Raw genomic sequence first — 19,933 nt, forward strand, 5'->3', positions numbered from 1 at the left:
TGGATCCTTAAAGGCTTGGAAGTTTAAAGAAAAAAAAATGTCACCTCCTTCAAAATAAGGTTTGCACCGAACGGCACTTGACCTTCTTATACTCACAACTCGTCTGAGTACCTCCATATTAGTATGACTAACAGGGCCCACTTTTTAGAGAGGAAAAGGTATCGGACTGCATATAAGCACATGCTATCAACGTCTTTCCATCTATGACACAAAAAAGCGCACTAATTTTGCAACAATAGTTAATTAAATGGTTGCAAAATTCGCGCCACAGTGACTAAATCAGTCTTCGTAGTCACGCATTGTAAGCGACTGGAAAAGTCCAAAAAGCGCCAAAAGCGCCATGAGCCACCAGTTGAGCCATCCGATTTGCCAGTTATCACCTAAAGTCATGAGCCAGCCAAACACGATTGGTCCAATGCATCTGGCCAATGCTAACATACTCATAGTTAGTGAGTTCACGTAAGCACGGTGTTGCTTGGCGGCGGCTCTGTGGTTTAAAAGCATCACTTGGGGCATGCCGGTAGCTGAAGCTAGGGTTTTGAGGGATGTAAGGCCGTAGAGAATGATGGGGGTTAACCATTCAGGGAAGGCTGGGTTGTAGCTGTGCTGGGTGAATATGGCCATGGGAACGGCTGCGTAGACGATGGGGAAGAAAAGAAGGGAAAGGCGGAACCCTTCCATGGTGCCTAGCCGACGGTCGATCCAGGGGAAGATAATGAGGACAATGAGCATACCCATGATACCAGTGGATGAGAAAAGCGTACCGATGTAGCTGGAGTCGAGGCCAAAACCGCCTTCTATACGGAACGGAAACTGGAGTTTGTCTCTTTGGAAACGGCCAGCTAGGAAGACCGGAAGGAACTCGTTGTAGGCAATGCTATGCAAAGAAATGATGCAGTTTGAAAGAATAACCGTGATGACTTGTGGAGTAAGAGCTCGAGGTTCAGGTTTGGGAATATACTCCAGCGCCAGCGAGTAACGACGAATGACAGCATTAGACATGGACCGAGACGTTCTGCGGGAGATATAAGGCTCAATGGGTTCGCCTTCTTCGACGATTTCTTGCACTGCATTATCGATATCATCAGAAAGACTCGAATCGTCTTCGGATTGAAGCAACGGCGTGTTTTCAGATGGCTGGGCTGACGAAAATGGCAGCACCCCCAGATCTATCGAAGCTGTATCTGGCTGCACGCCTCTTTCACGCTGAATACCTTCTTCCTGGAGATTCTGAGGGGAGAAATGCTCAGAGCCGGTTTCTGGGTCCTCGTAGCCGCCGTGCCATGGCCTCACAGGTCTTTTACGGCCAAACAAGTAGTACAAGATCGAATCGCCAATCTCCAAGCCGATATCTCTCCTCTTAAACACATCCTCGTTAGTTTCTTCAAGAAACAAGAACCCCACAATCAAACTGAACCAAAGAAAGCCCGAAACAACAATATTAGCCAAAGCGTACGGATGTTTAGCACGGAACTTGGCGAACCCACTTTGCACAGTCAATTCACCCACACTCTTTTCATAAGGCGACCGTGGGCTAGGTCTTGTCAAGAGATACGAACCACCCACCAAAGGTCCAATTACCGATCCAAAGTTAAACAACAAAGGAAGCGTACTGAAGCCTATAGCCTGGTGCTTTCTTTCCACGCAAATCTCGCCTATCATCGTTCTCAACACGGCAATGTTACCGTTCAAGCACCCAGCCAAGCTTCGAGCCGCAAGCGCCATATAGTAGTTGGTACTAAACCCAAATAGTAATAACGACATGGATGTACCAAATAAGCCAAACAACAAAATAGGTTTCCTTCCCACCCTATTTGACATCTTCCCCCACTGCACGGCACAGAGAAACTGGCAGAATGCAAAACTCGACGCCAAGTAGCCCGAGTACTTGGAAATCTCCTTTTCGGTAGGAGCAATCTGGAAATCTCGAATCATAAAGTAGAGATAGGGGAATAAGGAAGTGAACGCCAAGGGCTCAGAAAATCGAATAAGCGACACCACAAGCATCTGGCGAACGGGGAACCCCGCTAGCTGTTCACGGAAGGTTAGGGCCATTGGAGGAAGAAAAGAGATGGGTTTTGGAGGAAGAAGTAGGAAAGTAGTATTTTCAGCCTTTCGGGCCGTTTGTTGATGGGTACTGCATACGCCGCAGGTACCGTTTATCACCGATTCCACCGAGGTACGCCAGGGCAGGACGGGTATTGGGGAATAGTGGATGGAAAGTGGTTGGCTTAAATGAAGGGGAATGGGAGACGGCTTGGTGAAAATTTGAAGGGGATGGGGGTTCGGGAAGTGGTAGTTTGGGGGAGGTCAATGACCTGCATATAAGACCCGTCAAGTCGAAAGGTCTAACCACTTCGTTCGGACCACCATCGGGAGACGTCGTAGGTATTAGTAGGTCATTCTAGGTGTTTAGAGGCTGGTAAGTATGGTGGGATTGCTGTGGAGTGGGTAGGTCGGCTGGTGCACGGGTTTCTGCCAAATGTGTCACTGGCCTACCACCTGAACCCAGCCATTTTGCAGCCACTTAAAAATACCCAGAAGTCGTAAATATTCTTTTAATAAGGGTCTTCGATGATAATTATCTGAAAAATCGGTGGGTGATGGCGGCTGGCGGGTATATTTCCCGATTAGGCGGATCTTCCGAAGTGAGGCTCAACCGAACCGAGATGGCTCGGGACATCGAGAAAGACTCCGAAATGGCACAAAAATGGACTTTGAAAATTTAGGATGGACTGGGAAGTGTAGTGATTGGTTGGTTATTGAGCCGAGCGGGAATCGCCTTTTCTGGAATGTAAGTGGTCTATGGCTGACTTCACTTACTTGACTTCAACCAGTCCATATAGATACTCACTGGTATAAAGTATATATGGGACAAACGGCACAGAAAAAGATCGTAAATGGGCGACTTAAAGGAAATGTGGTTGAGGTGGTCTTTAGCTTTCTGGTAAACGCTTTCTAGCCTACTGTCTATTGGTTACAGTTGGAGCCCTCTGTATGACCTACCAAACAGTACAGTGTCGTCAGGGCTTACCGTAGTCGTCATTCAAACCCCAAACACATTCCATGGTGGATCTTCAAATCTCTCCCTTTGCTGTTTAAGGTTGTTATCCTGATAATGCAAGATCGTCTACACTGATCTTCATGATAGAATGCTGCAGCCAACGCCTCTGCAGATCAAAGGACAGATCAGGAGAAGTTATGAGACATAAAACCTGACTTTGGAGGTTGTTTAAGACAAGCAAGATGTTAGCATTTCTAGTGCTCACAGTAAGTTGGGCAGTTACCTCAAGTACCAGACCATACTAGACATTGGTAGTACAATGTATGTACCAACGACTTTGTTGGCCAAAGTCATACTTTAACCTTCCCATTTTTTGCAAATCTAGGGAATGCCCTCATCCAAACCTTATCTGTCCCTCTGCCAGGCCCCCTCTGCCATACATTCCAGGGCTGGAGCTACGACAATGGCACACCTCACTGGACAATGTGAACAATCAATAGACTAGCCGTAAACCAGCGATGGCTCCCATTGAAACGTGGATTCCCGTCTAATTCACATTGTCAACCACGGCTTCTCCCAAAAATAGATACAAAAACAAAAACAAACATATCCAGAATGTCCTGACCGTTCGTGGCCATTAGTATCCAATACTCAATTTCCAGTCCTTCAACCTTTCTTCTTGGCATTGTCCCTGCCAACTCGTCCCTATTCCATCACCATCTTTGCATGGTCAGGGTCTCTTCTTTGTTTAATTGTACCAAGAGATTAACAATTAATTTGACAAGCAATTGACAACCAGTGTCTCTACACCACCGTACAACCGTCTCCAGTGGCCCTTACAAAGCAGTTTGAACTCTACCCAGCCAATGAACACCTGGCTGAAATCTTCAACCGTCAACGTTCCGATTTAGCCAGTCTAGACCAAGCTTTAAATATAAATAGTTGCAGATGGCGTTTCAAGAAAAAAAAAAAAAAAAAAAAAAAAAAAAAAAAGGCACCCAAATCACCAGTTTTTTTGATCTTCAAAACCAACAAACCACCAACTTCTTTAATCTCGACGTACCCCCGTATTTCCTCTTAATCCACGCTTTCATTACTTAAGCCTTGGGGGTTCGTGTCTGGTATTTTCCAGTTTAGACGGGCTTTTTACGTGATAGGCTCGCGCCGCAGCCAAAAATAGACTCTGACCGTTGAAACAGGGGAACGCCAACCCCCGTGTATTTGGGCTCCAGAAGTCGATTTTGATGGGAAAAAGATGTGGAGATGTAGAATTTGGTCTGCTTTACTGATAGAACCCACTACTTACCTTTTTCTGGCGAAAAAGGGCCCAAAATTGACGGGTTTTGGTTTGGATCACGTGACCAGTCCAACACATTTGCATCTGGTGCAGCGAGGCGAAGGGGAAAGAAAAAAAAACTTCCTTCAGATTCCTATAAACACTCAAAGAATCAGCCACTCTTTGGTGAAATCCAACACAAAACGCCTACTTCGCTTCTGAAAAGGCTTCCCTAATTCCACTCGTTAAAAGCTCGACTTTACCGTTTTCAGCCCTTCCTTTAACACAGAACATCAAATCCCTCCAAGATTCCCCAGAATCGTTCCTTGCATTCGCCATGATCCGTCCCTTGATCTTCTCGGTAGCGGTGGTTTTTGGCGTGTTTTTCGTCTTCTACGGCCAGGCGGTGGCTCAGGTTCGTGTGGTGGCTCTGTCGGTGCTTCCCAGGCTTGAACCTGCTGGTTTGGTGGAGAAGAGAGCTGATGGTGATGGTTCGGCTTCTGCCAGTGGTGGGTTTGGACAATCTACGAGCCTGAGTTCGCTGACACTGTCTGGGTTTCCAACAACAAGCAGTTCGTCTTCGCTGAGTTCGCTGAGTTCAAGCAGTTCGCTGACGAGTTCTACGTCTCTGACGACGTCTTCGCTGTCACTGAGTTCTTCTAGTACTCCTACTACGACTTCTTCTACGTCTTCTACGGAACAGCAGACTACTTCTGATACAACTCCTACGGATACTCTGCTGTCGGTGCCATGGTGGGAAACCACGTCCTCGACGTTCCCTGAGAGCACTACAGACAACGGCGGGGGCCAGAGCCTGGAGACCCCAGATACTACTTCTTCTTCGGTGGACCCAGGCACTACGGATGAACCTACGTCTTCGTCAAGAACCAATGGCAATGGCAATGACGACGACGACGATAATAATAGTAATGGTAACGGTAATAGTCCCAGCAGGAGCACCGACGGTGATGAGCTCAGCGACACCAACCAGCGCAGAACCAGGACTTTCGACTCGGTCCAGAACGGATCTACAGTCATTGTCACACAAACTTCCGTTTACACTTCCAACGGCAGCTCTTCTCCTACAGGAACCAACCGTGAGAGCGACAGTTCTGGCGGCGGCCTCAGTCAGACGAATAAAATCGTTGTTGGCGTGGTTGTCGGTGTAGGAGGAGCCATTCTCCTTGCAATTGCCGCATTGGTGTTCTTAATTAAGAGAAGAGGCAGCAGAGGCCGTGAGAGCGGATGGACTTTCTGGAGAAAGGGAGAGAAGGGCGACGGCGACGACTTCTTCGATGGAGAATTGGGCGTTCGCGACCGTAACATCAACCAAGGGCTGAACTTCTAGGCCCTTGGGTCTGAGCCCAAGCCCTAAGCCGAGGGCTCAAGACTCGACTTTACCTAACCGTTTAAAGTTGGTCTTGTTAAACTGGGCCCACTCCAATGCACCTACTCAAGACCATAGCAAGAGACCTCTTTCCAATAAGCTTTGAAGGCTACACATGGAAGAAGGCCCGGCCGGCAATTGAGCTGGACCCTGACGTTGCTGTGCCACATACCCCTTCTACCCAAACCCGTTTTTTCCGAATCGGTGGGTGGTTTTTATGTTGCGGTGCTTCCCGGTGAAAAAAATGTCGCTGTTGGAACCCTCCGCGGTAAAACGTACCTCCACCAAGTATTGGCGAGATTTGCGGCGTAGCAATAGCCCCAACCCTAATTTTTTTTTGTGGCTAGTTTCAGGGTTATTGGCAATGGTTAGGGCTACAATGGTTTGATTGAAAAAACAACCACATTGTTGTAATCGCAGATGGCAGGTTATGCTAGATCTCGCAAAATAATGCAAGATTCATCAGGATCTAAAATGAGGCTAGTGCGCTGCCAGGGCCCGCCCTTGAGGCTAAACAACCACATAATGCCGACACCAGCCTCCCCCAAAAAAACACAAACTCATACCCGTGCCGTCCCCCTTGGCGCAAACAACCGGTCTAGCCTGCTGTGGAGGTGAAGTCATAATATACAAGCGAGAAGCGTCCCAATGGCGAGTGCATAATCAACACACCACGAATAAGAGAAGATACCCCCATTCTAGAACAGAAGGTGCCGGACCCGTGGGCCGGATGCAGAAGAGTAAATAGTTACAAAACAAAACCGGAAAGGTACATGGATGGTCTTGTAGCAAGTAAAGTGTGGTCTTGAAACGAACCGGGACCGAACAAGGCAGGAGGGAAGCAAACAACAAAGAAGGTACAGGGCGGGACGAAAAATACAAAAAAAAAATAACCGGAAGGGGCTGGATGCAGAAAAAAAATGGTTTCGTGTAAGGTACTACTACAACGGATTGTTTTTGTTTGCGATGTGGCTAGTGCGATGCAAGAGAAGGTGAGGCGCTCGTTAGTAAGGGAGGGGCACAGCGAGGGACCAAGGTTGTGGCTAGTGCACTCCATGAGGCGCGAAGCGAGAAAATGGCAGGATCTTACAGGTGAGACATGCGAGAGGTTGTGGCTAGTGCGCGCAGGGAGATGTGGCTAGTGCAGATCGCAGACGGACCATACAGAGAGCTACAGAAGAAACAATAAAGGGACCAAAACCAGGTGGCATAGGCGAGTGGTTTGAATTGGTCTTTTTTGCAAGGCTCACTAGCCACAGCAACCATGGTTACGACGCCCCACCTGGGCCCCCAGCCAAACCCTAACCTCTCAAAAATTGCTGCAGGCCGGGTATGAGCAATTGCTTAGTGGCCAGTGAAAACTGGCGATAAGACAAATCCGGTATTCCCAAAGGGGCAAGTCGGTACAGGTGAGGCCGGTAGGCAAAAAAAAGGAAAAAACCCAAAAGTCACTCAAAACCTCTCAGTACGCCTCAAGTATCATCCAGGCTTTAAAATGTGGGAATGATCCTTCTCTTATATACTTCTTGGAGCGAGACCAAAAACTGGATTTGACAATGGAAGAATTATTCAACAATGGTGGGCATTGTAATGCTTAAAGAGAAAGCAGCAACCCAACGAAGAGGTGAGACATCGCGCCTGCATATACGCCCAGAAAAGCTCAATGACGAGGGTCTTGCGCATTAACTATGATGGCACTTCGCATAACAATGGCAAAAGAGAACATAACCGTTCCCACCAGCCACTTTTCCTTGGTCTAGCATACCAAAGAACCTGAAATTTGTCAACCTCCAAAAGTTCTTCTTCCCTTCGATTGATGCGCTGCCACAGATATACATTACGACGTGGTACGCATGCCAATGGGCGTTCCAGAACTACACCTATGCCGAGGGTACAAAAGTCCCCAAACCAGCAACAGTTACCAGGGCGGTATGGGCGTGGCGGTGTCTGCAGCACGGCAGTACGTTGACGCTTAAAAGTGCTGGCGCGACAATGGGCTGTAATTCGCCGAGTGTTTTGTGCTGAGTTCATGGGTGTGTTTTTTAGCATATGGAGCATGAAGAGAGCGGGCAGGGTTCAGGTTTCTGGAGGCACGGATTTCCGAACTTTTTAGGAATTCCGTGGGGTGGGACGGAAATCCGCTCAATTTCAAAAATGTGTAATAAAACAATTCATTTCAAAAAATACCTCATATCTAAATTACCTGGGGAGGTAGGGTAGGTTAATTTTTGGTAAGGTGGCCCCTGCATGGAAGCCCCCTCGCTTGCTAAAGTAGCCGGGAAAAAAAAAGTCGTCGTGCGGCTCATGCACCCAGACGACACTTGTTTCATACCGTATGCAGACCAAACGCCATGCATGTCTCAGAAAAAACCAAAACCTCCATACAACCCACACTTTCCTCACCCCCCACCAAAAAAAATTCGTACAGTAACTTTTCCCACACATAAAAAAACTGCCATGTCAAAACAACCGACCAACATATAAGCACCTTACCTTTTTTCTGGTCCACCCATATACATCAATAGGCTGCACATATTCTAGATTTTCTGCACCTTATGCACCTTCTGCACTTTCTGCTTTTTTTTTTTGTGGCGATCCCCCTTTGAGCGTTTCCCTTTAAATACCCTGTTATTGCTCCCTCCCCAGCAATCTCCCAACCACATTTCATATTCCAGAGGGTCAAATTTAAATATCCACCTTTCCAGTTGAATCTTTGCTACTTTTCCCAGAACCTGTTCTTCCTTAATCGAACCTGTTCTCCTCCCCCACCTCATAGTTAAGAAAAGATTCCCTTTACCTAACCTTAACCAGCCCATCTTACTCCAAATAACTTCCATCCCGGGGCTTCTCCATCCATCCACCTTCCCTTATCCAACCAACCAACTTTCTCGAAAGTTCCCCTGTTCTTCCTTTGAACTCTAAGACACCCTCACGCTCCTGTGATATCTGCGTGTCTCAAATTCCCAAAACCTCCAAGTTACAGATCCCACGAGCCCAAACTCTCAAGAACTGGCCTCAACTGACCTCAAACGACTCGGAACTCGCCTGATTTCAGCCTTGCACACCTATTTTGCCTGTCTGTCTTCTTTCTGCTTCTGCTTCTGTCTGTCTCAGTTACCCTTCTGTGTGTCTCAGTTTACGTTTCTGTAATTGTTCCCTGGACCAGCGCATGATCAATTCGCCCCTTCGAAAATGCTAGGTATCCTAGATCTTCTAAACTCTGAGGACGCTTCCGAGGCCACCATGAGTCAGCCTCCTCCTCCCTCAGAGTCTCACGAATCAAGCATGCCAGGACTGGAAGAGCTGAGCAAGTCCGGCTCCAAGTCGCCTTCCACGTCTGATTCCATCTCCACCAAGTCATTTAGGGTGTCCAAACTGCTACCTCGGTCCAAAGTTCACCCATCCCTCCTAAAGTCAAGAAAACTAGTAGACATTGCGCTAAGGCACAAGTCTGGCTCCAAGCGCCAAGCTGGCGGCAACTTTACGCCAGAACTGGGCTCTTCCAAGCTCCATTTGAAGCTGTTGGAGGCTGGCCTCCGTGTACGGCTCATCTTGTGCCCTGCCATCTACGAGTTGTTTAGGCAGCTTACTCCTCATACCGCTGGACGAAACACAATTGTCCACGTTGCATTCGATAATGAAAAGCAGCTTCTCGCTGGTAAAGATATATCGCCAGAGCTTAAAGAAGATAGGCTCGGCCGTGGCCGCAAACAGACGTCCAACGGCTCTCTGCATGGCTTCAGGGCTGCTCATGGCTTTGCCAGTGGTTACAACGGTCTGTACCAGAACGGTAGTAGCGACTGGGGTTCCGACCAGCGCTCTGACCTGATGTCTTCAAACGGTCTGGGTTTCTCCATGGCCGACCTTAACGGTAATGGTTCCGCCAGAAACGGCAATATCGATACCAGTGTACCGCCAGACGACTTGGACGGCAAGAATAGTGAGTCCAACGGTCTGGATGGCGGTGACAGTTCTAGTGATTCGTCCAGTAGCGGCTACGACGGCTACCACGACTATTCCAACCCCTCAGACTATTCTCATTTACTCGGAAAGCATCTGGTTGGCCCCAGAAAGGCCATCCTGAAGCGTGTACGTCTCATTGACAACAACTTGGTCAATTTGGCTGGTGTGTCTAGCAAAGTGCTTAAATCTTTCCAGGTCGACAAGGAACACAGAGCTCCTTCTGCTCCATTAAGCGACGGAGTCGAGAGCGACGACTCAAGACCTGGCATGGTTACCACGTTTAACTTGCTCGACACAGCTGTCATGTCACTCTTTGGCACTCGCACATACTCTCTTGTGAGAGTAACTCGTTCTTCTTCCAATACCAGTGACGGATCTGTCTTACTTAAGCTTGAGTGTGCCAAACCTGGCGACACAAGACTTGTGGACGACAGAGAGTTCATGGAAGACATGGTTGCTTCTCTTGGACGCGAGGGCCAGACGCCGAACAACCTTTTCATCAAGAAGGTGGTTGCTCGTCCTCGTTACAAGAGTGACATGAAGATTTACATTGTTCCCACGGACAAGAAGGTTCTGTTGTACGTTGATAGAAGGGTGTTTGAATGTGATCTCATCAACGGCGTTATAGAGATGGATTGCCCCACCGACAGGTATATCTACACCACATTCCCTGTCGACGACATCATTCTGGACGTACGCAACATGCTCAACCGAAGCAACGATCTCTCTGACCCAGAGAGCTCTGACCTGGTGCCTAACCACATGACAGACACGAGCTTGAGCACCAGCAACCTTCACAAGTGGAACATTCCAATGAACGATATGGAGCTGTCGGTGCTGTCACCAAGCTCTTCGTCACTTCCTTCGTTGATGTCCAACACTAACCTGTCAGGCTCCAGCGGCTCTGTTAGTCTGGGAAGTGACCCAAGCCTGGATTCCACGCCCAATGCATCCGATCGTGCCAAACTTACGTTGCTGAGCATCCCCAATGCCAAGATGGAGCTGATAGAAGAGCCGGTGGATCTCAAGTTTGACACGTCGTATGTTGCCTAAGCGGGCGGCTGTTTTCCAAAATTTAATGTGATGTTTGAATACTATTACTATTGTTTGCTTTCCTGGGTTTGATTTACTACTTGATACGGGGTTAGGCTTGTTTTTTATCATGATATATATACAATTTTTTTTAACGACAAAGCACAGAATACACATTATCTATCAACGTTTCGTATTTATTTTTAATTTTCAAAGTAATTTACACATTCAAAGAAACATTCTCGGTAGAGATCATGTTCTTGTAAGGCTCCAAGGCCTCAGCAACAGTCTTGTTAACAAACTTCTCGGTTTGCTGTGGAGCACGGCCAACAAAGGTAGATGGGTCCAACAAACTGTCCAAATCCTTCCAGATTGGCTCGAAGTACTTGGTGTTTCTGACTCTGTCGATCAAGTCGTTACGACCACCTTCCTGTTTAACCTGAGCAGAAGCCTCGTGGGACAAAACTCTGATTTCCTCGTGGCAGTCTTGTCTAGAAGCACCCTTCTCAACCATAGCCATGATGATGTTCTCGGTGGCCATGAATGGCAACTCCTCCAGGATTCTTCTCTCGATGACCTTAGGGTAGACAACAAGACCAGAGGTGATGTTGTTCAAGGTGGACAACAAAATGTCGGCAGTCAAGAAAGCAGAAGGAAGAGAGATTCTTCTGATGGCAGAGTCGTCCAAGGTTCTTTCAAACCACTGGACAGAGGCGGTCTGGATAGCATCGTTCAACAAACCACCCAAGTGTCTAGACAAAGAGCAAACTCTCTCACATCTCATTGGGTTTCTCTTATAAGCCATAGCAGAAGAACCGATCTGGGACTTCTCGAATGGCTCCTCGACCTCCTTCAAGTTAGCCAAGAGTCTGATGTCAGTAGCAAACTTGTGAGTAGTAGCACCCAAAGAAGCCAATGGGCTCAAGACATCGATATCGATCTTTCTGGAGTAAGTCTGGCCAGTAACTGGGTACACGTGCTCAAAGCCCAAAAGCTTGACCACCGTCTCGTCCAATTCCTCAACCTTATCGTGGTCACCGTGGAAAAGAGACAAGAAAGAAGCCTGAGTACCGGTAGTACCCTTGACACCTCTAAGACCCAAGTCGTTTCTGGCTCTCACCATGTTTCTCAAGTCCCACAACAACTCCTGGATCCACAAAGTGGCTCTCTTGCCCACAGTGGTAAGCTGGGCAGGCTGGAAGTGGGTCCATCCCAAAACTGGCAAGTCCTTGTACTCAAGAGCAAACTTGGACAATCTGTCGATGACATTGACCAACTTAGGAATCAAAACGTCGTACGCGTCTCTCAAGAAGATCAAGTCAGCATTGTCTGTAACAAAACAGGAAGTAGCACCCAAATGGATGATACCAGCAGCAGCAGGGCACGTTTCACCGAAAACGTGAACGTGGGCCATCACGTCGTGTCTGACCTTGGCCTCTTCCACAGAAGCAGCCTTGATCTCCTCGTCGGTGATGTCCAAGTTCTTCTTCATCTGTTCAATGGCCTCGTCGGTGATGACAGAAAGACCAACCTTCTGTTCAGCGATAGCCAAGTTCAACCAGAGCTTTCTCCAGGTGGAAAATCTGTTTCTCAAGGAGAAAATCTTGGACATTTCCTCAGAGGCGTATCTGGAGGACAAGGGGGTGGAGTATTTATCGTTGGCACTCATTTTGGGGGAGGTGATGTGGAGAATTGGGGAGGATCCTGGAGATTTGAAAAATCGGTAGCGAAGATGGGGTGATTATAAGGGTAATAAAGATGTCGCGCTTTATCAGAAATGTCGTGTGAAGGGTACCCTATGGGAGGGGGTGGTGCCAGGTAGATGGAAACTATTTGGGGGTTTTAGTGGAAAGGGGGATGGTTGGGGATGGTGTGGACGGGAATTGGGCCTCGTTGGAAGGGAATTGGTGGTTTTAGCGGTGGTTGGTGGAGTATGCGCTTAGATAACGAGGGACGGTAACAAACCAGGAGATAGTGACATAATGAGGTGGGTTTCAAGCACCAAGAAGCTTTCAGTGAAATCAATGCGCTTGTTTCATCTTGTTTCAGGTTTTTTGTTTCTGAAACACGCCGCCTTCCTCCCATTTCATCCACTGATGGAACTCACATCGTGCGACATTTTTGCAACTGATAATCAACCCCAATCAATAGCTGACTCGGAACCTGACTGCGCGCATCACCACCCAAAACCACCCTTTAATGAAGCTAACCAAGCAAGAAAGACCAGTAATGGATGTTTATTCGTTTTCTGAATGAATTAGATATTTTTTCTTTGATTGCTTTTTCACTGCTTTTTTTTTTTCTGTGGCCTGTTGGTCCGGACCAAGACGCTGGTCCAAGTCTCGTTAACAAACGCTCAGAACGCCAATGATCTGGTCTGGTCTGGTCCAGCAATTAAAGAAAAGAGGGACAGTTGGGGAGGTGTTGGATTTGGAGGATTTGGTGGGATTGGGTGGTTTGGTGGGGAAAAAGGTGGTAAAATACAGGTGGATGTTGGCTTTGGAGATTCTCGTTGACGGTGGTGGTGGTTCTCTTGGAAGGCTTTGTCTCCAGTTGGGTACGAAAGAGATGGAATTCCAATGGCCGTAGAATAAGTAGTTTATAGTGGGACAATTAGTGAGTCTAAGAATTGAGATGGAACAGGAATGAAGAACTGTCTCTCTGGAGTATTCACGGTGCAATTTGCAGCCATTCCATATGGTAGATACAATACCTAATACGTTCTCAGATACCAGGGAAAGGTAATTAAGCTATTGGAATAGACCTTTTCACTTTAAGGAAAAACTTCTGGTAATTAATACCATATTTGACTATTAGTCGTCGTTATTCCATTGCTTTATTGGCCATGTCCGCCAGCCAACAAAGAGGAGTACCAAAGTATTGAAGCACTGAAATGTTAAGGTAAATTAAATAGCGCAGCTCAGACTCCTTGCAAATTTGACTCCACTCATAACACTGTGGTGATGTTGAATTACAGCCACTTTCTTATCTCAGATTAATATAATACATATTCAGTACCCACTGTGATCAACACAGACATCCTGGTGAATTGACATATCTATGTCTTCATATAGGTGGTTGTTTCCAGCCCAAAGTAGTTCTCCAAGAGCTTTATATATCTAATAGACGGCATCCCGGCCAATTGCTTCTGATACCTTCTGGACGCCCGGTAAGCATTTCCAGCCGAATCTCGATCCTGGCGAACCAGCCAACGTTGAAAATCACCCAATGACCTTATTGGGGATGAAACATCCCTTGAAACAGCCACTTTCCGCTTGAAACACGCACTTCTCTTCAAACACGTCTCTTCCATTACGCCTCCTCTTCACTATGCAACTCTTCAGGCTTCTCTCTCTCCAACTCCTCCAATTCCTGATTACGCAACTGCATCAGGTACACTGCCGTCTTGAACAACGTATAAACAAGGCCTATTTTCCTTTCCAAGTTCCTCATGTTGCCTAGAAGGGCATCTGCTGGAACGGTGGCTCCAGAGTCCAGAGCGGGTTTCTGTTTGTTTAGACTGGCGATTTCATCGGAAAGTTTGTTTAGTTTGACCGCAAGCAGCTGGTACTGGCTAAGAAGCTCTTTTTCTAGCAGCAGGAGGTCTGTATAGGTGGAGTAATCTATGGCTAGGGAGTCTTTCATGGTTTGTTGTTTATGCGGCACGTGAGGGAGATCATGAGTTGAAGTAAACGGTGGGAGGTGGTTTAATAAAACCCGTGCACCACCAGAATATGGGCTGTTTCACGATGAATGATGGAGAGTTTCACAAATGGGATGGTTTCAGAAAAACACCCGTGCCTCCCTCGCACTTGGCGGTGTTCGCACTTGGCGCGGTGTTCGCATTTCGTGCGGACTTCCGGTATTTACGGGGTTCGGGGTGCACCGAAAACCCCATTCACACGGGGTTCCGAGGGCAACTGAAGACAAAATGTCGCGCTTCCCGCATCCACCCCGACGTATAGCCCCTCCTGCATCCCGCACAGGGGGCTATTTGACTAAATTGAATGACCCTCCCAAAACGCACTACACCAAAAAATAATGTGATTTTTTAACGTACAAACGGCAAGGGGGGGGCCGTCCCTGCAGAGCAAATGTGGCTGGGGCGAAGCAGGTGGCTGGGGCTGAGGAAAAATTTGTGTGAGAGGGCTGGGCCTCAATACTTGTGGCGCGGTAAATCTGAAACATGGCGTTAGACCCAAAACCCAGCCCATATGGCCTCTTGTGGCGGTGTATCTGAGACACTTTTCGAAAGGTAAAAGTGTGGGAAATTTTTAAATAGCCATAGTTAATGGGTACAGAAACCCGTGTTTTCTAGGGGTTCTGACGGTTTCACTGTCGCTACTGTTGGCGTTGGCGAGTGGCTGCAAATGGCTGCAAATGTGAGACATGCAGCGACACCAACATCAAGAAACGCCCAGGACAGGCAAAAAAAATAGAAGAAAAAGGTGCCCCATAATAATCTAAAGCTTAAGCAACTCAAAAAAGACTTTGGTCTTTTTTTCGTTAAGTACCCTTGCCTTGTGTCTCTTTAGCCTTCCTTGCCTGATGGCAATGGTCTGCGTTTTTTCGCCTTGGGGCCTCTTTTGGTCACCAACCATGGCAGAACCCGCAGGTTGCTGTTTCGGTTCGAAAAAACCTGTCAGGGTCGATGGAAATGTCGTGGGCAAACAAAGACCAGGTAATTTGGTCTCGCTTCATTGTCAATGTGTGGTCCACAGGGCGAAACCGTTCCAGCAAACGGTCCATTGTTGCTGGACCACAGAATGCATGGTCACCGAAGGTTTCAAAGTGAAGGAACTGTTGGTTTTGGGTGTGGTAGTAGAGGTGGAGTAGGACGTGGATGGTTGATGAAGGGAGGAGTGATTTGTAGGTCTGGGCTAGTATGGAGTGTCTCAGGTGGAAGTGGGTAGTTGGGTGGGAATAGAGGGACAGTTACATGGACTACTGGTATTTACAAGGGCTCTGGAGGGTGTGAAGGGGCTGTTTGCTTAGTGTGGGGCCGACTGTAGTTGGCTTGGGTGGCATTAGCAGGCTTTCCTCGTGGGATAAACTTTTGACTTCTCTACGCAATGGGTTGCCTTCGATGGAGTGTATTGATGTCTTGATGACGTTTCTAGGAAGCTAAATCGCTGTTAGTCCCTTTATAGCGATAGTGCTTCAATTGTAGATGCCCTTCTGGTTGGCCAGCTTGGTTGTGCTCTCTGACGGGTACAGGATGGTACTGCCATACACAAGGAGCACTAAGTAGAGACCACCAAGACCTGCGGTTCTCTCTCCGATTTCTCTAACTACTATAGTTAAAGCCTGCCTATATTAATGTCAACAGCATCCTTAGTAAGTACTCTGGCTGAGGTGTTGCTTAAGACTCTGTCTACAGAGGGTGCAAGTATAGTCTTCGTGGTATGTTTTGGAAGAACAATATCCATGACTTCGTTTTTTCCCTAGCCAGCAATTATACTACCTCTTTAATGAATCTCGTCCTCTACTTTGGCTTGTTTCTCCCCTGGTGAATTGCCTTGATGATCTACTTGGCTCCAATTTTAAACCTGCGCCAGTGAAAGGAGCCATCTGGTTGGACCTCTATGCAAAATGGTAGTTGTGGATCGTCTTTTAAGTTTCCAAAACTAGGTTTCGGCATCTTTATCACACGGAGGAGTTCGGTGCATAGAAATGTGCCAGACGTCGTCTTACAAGGTAAGAGTACCATACGTCAATTGACAGCGGCACATACGCAAATGGCTCCTCGAATCGGCAATCCCAGTGATACAAATTGCCCTTTTTATACTCCAGAGAGCATTAAAGAAGATTAAGCGACAGCCCGGTACCTGCTCCTGGCCACTGACTCTCCAAGCCACCAATCAGGAACCTACCAGACCCCATAATCCACCCCTTCTTCACCCAAACAAAACTAGCCATGTCCAATCGACAGTATCTACGTCCTTTTTGACACCTCCTCCTAATCAAATAAACCAAAACTTCTCCCTTCCATCCATCTTCCCAATCCTCCTTTCGTTCATGTGAAGGGAACAAAATTTGCACCCAACTCAGCCGAGCGTGAACATTCCCCAGTGCAATGCGCCGTTGGAACCACCCACTCAGCTCGAATAAACCACAAAACCCCCGTCGACCCAACCGTCTCCCCCTTCCCCACCACGAATCCACAAAAATTTATACAAAAAATTACCAGGGAAATCGGACCCTTTATATATTCGTCGGGTTCCCCCTGGTGAGGCAGTGACAGCATTCTGCAGGAGAGCGGCTTCTTCACTCACAGTAAATCCACATTCCATACAGCAACATCAACTCTTCTTCCTCCAGGAACCACCCACACCACCAATCAAATACTTGGAAGTTTACCAGAATGGCTGAACCAGATAAGTTGACCAATAGGATTGTGTCACGTGAAGACAGGAAAAGACGTCTTGTCAGGAGACTGGTTGGAACGTCCAAAACAAAGCTTTACGTTTGGTCGCTTGGCCATACATTATGTGTGATTTTTGGGTCGATTACTATGGTGTTCCAGGTCTTGTGGCTTCCTAACATCTTCTATATCAACTCGATCTGTTATAGATTGTGTCTTCTTGGCGCCACCACGGCCTACTTGGCTACTTTGTCACATAAGTTTGGTTTGCATCACTTGCCTCCATTCACGACGCTTTTGGCCCAACATAACTTCCAGTACTTGATCTTATCGGTCATTTGGTGCTTCACGTTCAAGTCGGTGTTTAAGATTGTGCCGCTTTACTTGATTTCCTTGTTGCAATTGGCTGACCATAAGAAAATTGCGTTTGTTCAAAAACATGGTGATGTTTTGGGCGCCATAATTGGCTTCACGGAAATCAGCTTCATTTTTTACCTCCTCATCCGTACGCTTACATTCAGATCGACTTCTGGCTACCAATTGGCCATTTTCTTGATTTTCATCTGGTTGAGAATCTTGTTTGACTCCCTGACAAGCCACATGTTTGCTTACGTTGTCGATAAGGCTGATGTACATGTTTCTAAGATCAAGCATGAGAAGGTCGCTAAGGTCTGGACCAAGGTCAAGAATTTCTTGGAGGACAAACAGTCTGCTGGTATTTAAGGTGCGGGATAGGTCCGTGCCGAGGCCGGTTTTTTTGTGAAGTTGAGCTAGACTTCGACTTCAGCATTGTTACATTACGTTTAATATACTATATGACAGATTGTCGTAGGTTTGGAGAGGTTGGAGGTATTTGAAGGGTTTGGGTAGTGTTGGTAAAGTCACGTGATGTTTTACAAAACCAGCCATTGCCCATTCCCCAGCTCTCCAAGGCCCCACATATTCACTCCTAGAACTCTCACACGTTACTACTTCAATCCTAGCAACTCTTCATCCAGTTTCTGGGTCCCCCTGGGAAGCCGTGATCGGATTGATATACCATGGTGTACGGGTCTTAAACAACACATCCAATCTCTCAAACCTCCAAATCTCCAATTCCCAACCACCATCCTAAACCACAGTAGAGAGAACCTCCTGTGAAACCATGCTGCAACCTATAGTATATCAATTGGGCCACGACCCCATCAAGGACCACTGCTTTGCTCCTGGATACGAGCTTTTGGCTGTCACCAAGGACAACACTGTTGAGTTGTACCAGGCCAAGCCAAACTCCCCCTCCAAGCCTTCCCTTGTCACCACTTTAAGAGGACACGACAAGACCGTCACTTCTGTGGACATTTCGCCAGACGGATCCAAGATTTTGACCTGTTCCCAGGACAGAAACGCTTTGGTGTGGGAATGGAACGACGAGTCCCATGACTTCAAGCCTACGTTGGTGCTTTTGAGAATCAACCGTGCTGCCACTGTTTGTAAGTGGTCGCCAAACGGTGACAAGTTTGCTGTGGGTTCTGCTGACAGAATTATTGCTGTTTGTTACTACGAGGCAGAGAACGACTGGTGGGTGTCGAAGCACTTGAAGAAACCTCTCAAGTCTACCATCACCAGTTTGTCGTGGCACCCAAACAACGTCTTGTTGGCTTCGGGTTCTACTGATGGCCATGTGAGGGTTTTCTCGGGTTACATCAAGGGCGTGGACGAGAAGCCAGAGGCTTCGGTTTGGGGCTCTAAGTTGCCTTTCCAGACTCTTGTGGGTGACTACTCTAATGATACTGGTGCTTGGGTTCATGATGTTACTTTTAACAAGGACGGCGAGGGTGAGTCTTTGGCTTACGTGACCCATGACGGTTCGATCCTGGTGGTTTACCCTGGCGGGGAGGGCCAGCCACCTGCTGCGTTCATTACGGTGAAGACCAATTACTTGCCATTCAAGTCGCTTCTTTACTCTGGCAACAGAATCATTGTCGGTGGCCACAACTGTAACTTGATTGTGTTTGAGGGTGACCAGAATGGCTGGCGTGAGGCTTTCCACGTTGAAAAGCAGAAGGACTTGATCCACGACGTTCCAGCCGTGGAAGAGGAGGCTGAGATCTCGAGTCACGACGCTCTCAACATGTTCAAGCAGTTGGATTTGAAGGGTAAAGCCAACCGTCCTAACCAGAAGGGTAGCGGCAAGGCATTGAGCACCATCAACCAGAACACCATTGCCAGTATCAAGTGGTACGAAGGCGGCAAGGTGTCTACATCTGGTCTCGACGGTAAGATTGTGATCTTCCAAGTGTAAGTAGAAAATATACTACTAATAGAGCTCCCCAGAAGGCATGATGTCAAGTCAGAAATTGAGCTTTGGTATATGGGTTATCTTCAGGAATTTTTGGTTCAGAAGCAGAACTGAAAATTAGGTTTTTCATCATATTGACACCATGCGATCTTGGGAAATGTAGGTTTCGCCTGAAACCGGCACCTTCCAATAATCAAAGAACACACTACTACTGATGGTTAGAACGTTTCCAACAAAAAAGACATAAAAGGTCAGCTGGTGATGCATGTTTTTCCAGGGCTCAGGAGTCGCCAGGAAGTATGTTTGTGTAAACAATCATCAGTATAAATAATGTCTGGAAAAAGACATACCTTCAAAAGTTAGCACTCATGGAAAACAGTAGATATACTGGCGGATCCCCGACAATCATAAACGAAGAATTCCTATTGATATTGTTTTGTCCTGCATGTACCCCTCAGTGTTGAAGTTACATCTTTGTTTTTAATCCTGTCGGTTTTCTTTTCAGAAGAAGAAGAAGACATACCGTTTGGTGATTGAGGTTTATAGATGGCTTGAAGAAAAAAAAAAAAGTTGTATTTTATGAGTGCGATAAATGCAGGCCGGGTAACCCCCAGGGAGAGTATAAAGAG

The 19,933-nt window shown here is 47.2% G+C and overlaps 7 protein-coding genes across 7 annotated transcripts; 4 read left to right on the forward strand and 3 right to left on the reverse strand. All coding sequences in view use genetic code 12, as the record gives it.

Annotated features, from left to right (window-relative positions):
* Positions 1 to 279: 279 nt before the first annotated feature.
* Positions 280 to 2,055, reverse strand: CXQ85_001007 (MFS transporter; the record flags this gene model as incomplete). Its single annotated transcript, XM_025484730.1, has 1 exon — positions 280 to 2,055. The coding sequence occupies one exon, from the start codon at positions 2,053 to 2,055 to the stop codon at positions 280 to 282; it is 1,776 nt and encodes a 591-aa protein (XP_025339661.1).
* A 2,562-nt stretch (positions 2,056 to 4,617) lies between these two features.
* On the forward strand, positions 4,618 to 5,628 carry CXQ85_001008 (uncharacterized protein; the record flags this gene model as incomplete). The annotated part of the gene is made up of 1 exon (XM_025484731.1): positions 4,618 to 5,628. The coding sequence occupies one exon, from the start codon at positions 4,618 to 4,620 to the stop codon at positions 5,626 to 5,628; it is 1,011 nt and encodes a 336-aa protein (XP_025339662.1).
* Positions 5,629 to 8,859: 3,231 nt separating this feature from the next.
* On the forward strand, positions 8,860 to 10,683 carry CXQ85_001009 (uncharacterized protein; the record flags this gene model as incomplete). Its single annotated transcript, XM_025484732.1, has 1 exon — positions 8,860 to 10,683. The coding sequence occupies one exon, from the start codon at positions 8,860 to 8,862 to the stop codon at positions 10,681 to 10,683; it is 1,824 nt and encodes a 607-aa protein (XP_025339663.1).
* Positions 10,684 to 10,882: 199 nt separating this feature from the next.
* ADE13 (adenylosuccinase) lies at positions 10,883 to 12,331 on the reverse strand (the record flags this gene model as incomplete). Its single annotated transcript, XM_025484733.1, has 1 exon — positions 10,883 to 12,331. The coding sequence occupies one exon, from the start codon at positions 12,329 to 12,331 to the stop codon at positions 10,883 to 10,885; it is 1,449 nt and encodes a 482-aa protein (XP_025339664.1).
* A 1,643-nt stretch (positions 12,332 to 13,974) lies between these two features.
* DAD3 (Dad3p) lies at positions 13,975 to 14,307 on the reverse strand (the record flags this gene model as incomplete). The annotated part of the gene is made up of 1 exon (XM_025484734.1): positions 13,975 to 14,307. The coding sequence occupies one exon, from the start codon at positions 14,305 to 14,307 to the stop codon at positions 13,975 to 13,977; it is 333 nt and encodes a 110-aa protein (XP_025339665.1).
* A 2,719-nt stretch (positions 14,308 to 17,026) lies between these two features.
* Positions 17,027 to 17,749, forward strand: CXQ85_001012 (uncharacterized protein; the record flags this gene model as incomplete). Its single annotated transcript, XM_025484735.1, has 1 exon — positions 17,027 to 17,749. The coding sequence occupies one exon, from the start codon at positions 17,027 to 17,029 to the stop codon at positions 17,747 to 17,749; it is 723 nt and encodes a 240-aa protein (XP_025339666.1).
* A 421-nt stretch (positions 17,750 to 18,170) lies between these two features.
* On the forward strand, positions 18,171 to 19,307 carry ARC40 (Arc40p; the record flags this gene model as incomplete). Its single annotated transcript, XM_025484736.1, has 1 exon — positions 18,171 to 19,307. One exon carries the CDS (start codon positions 18,171 to 18,173, stop codon positions 19,305 to 19,307), a length of 1,137 nt encoding a protein of 378 aa, XP_025339667.1.
* Positions 19,308 to 19,933: the final 626 nt, after the last annotated feature.

Source organism: Candidozyma haemuli (assembly GCF_002926055.2).
Source record: "Candidozyma haemuli strain B11899 chromosome Unknown B_2014730914, whole genome shotgun sequence".
Lineage (NCBI taxonomy): Eukaryota > Fungi > Ascomycota > Pichiomycetes > Serinales > Metschnikowiaceae > Candidozyma > Candidozyma haemuli.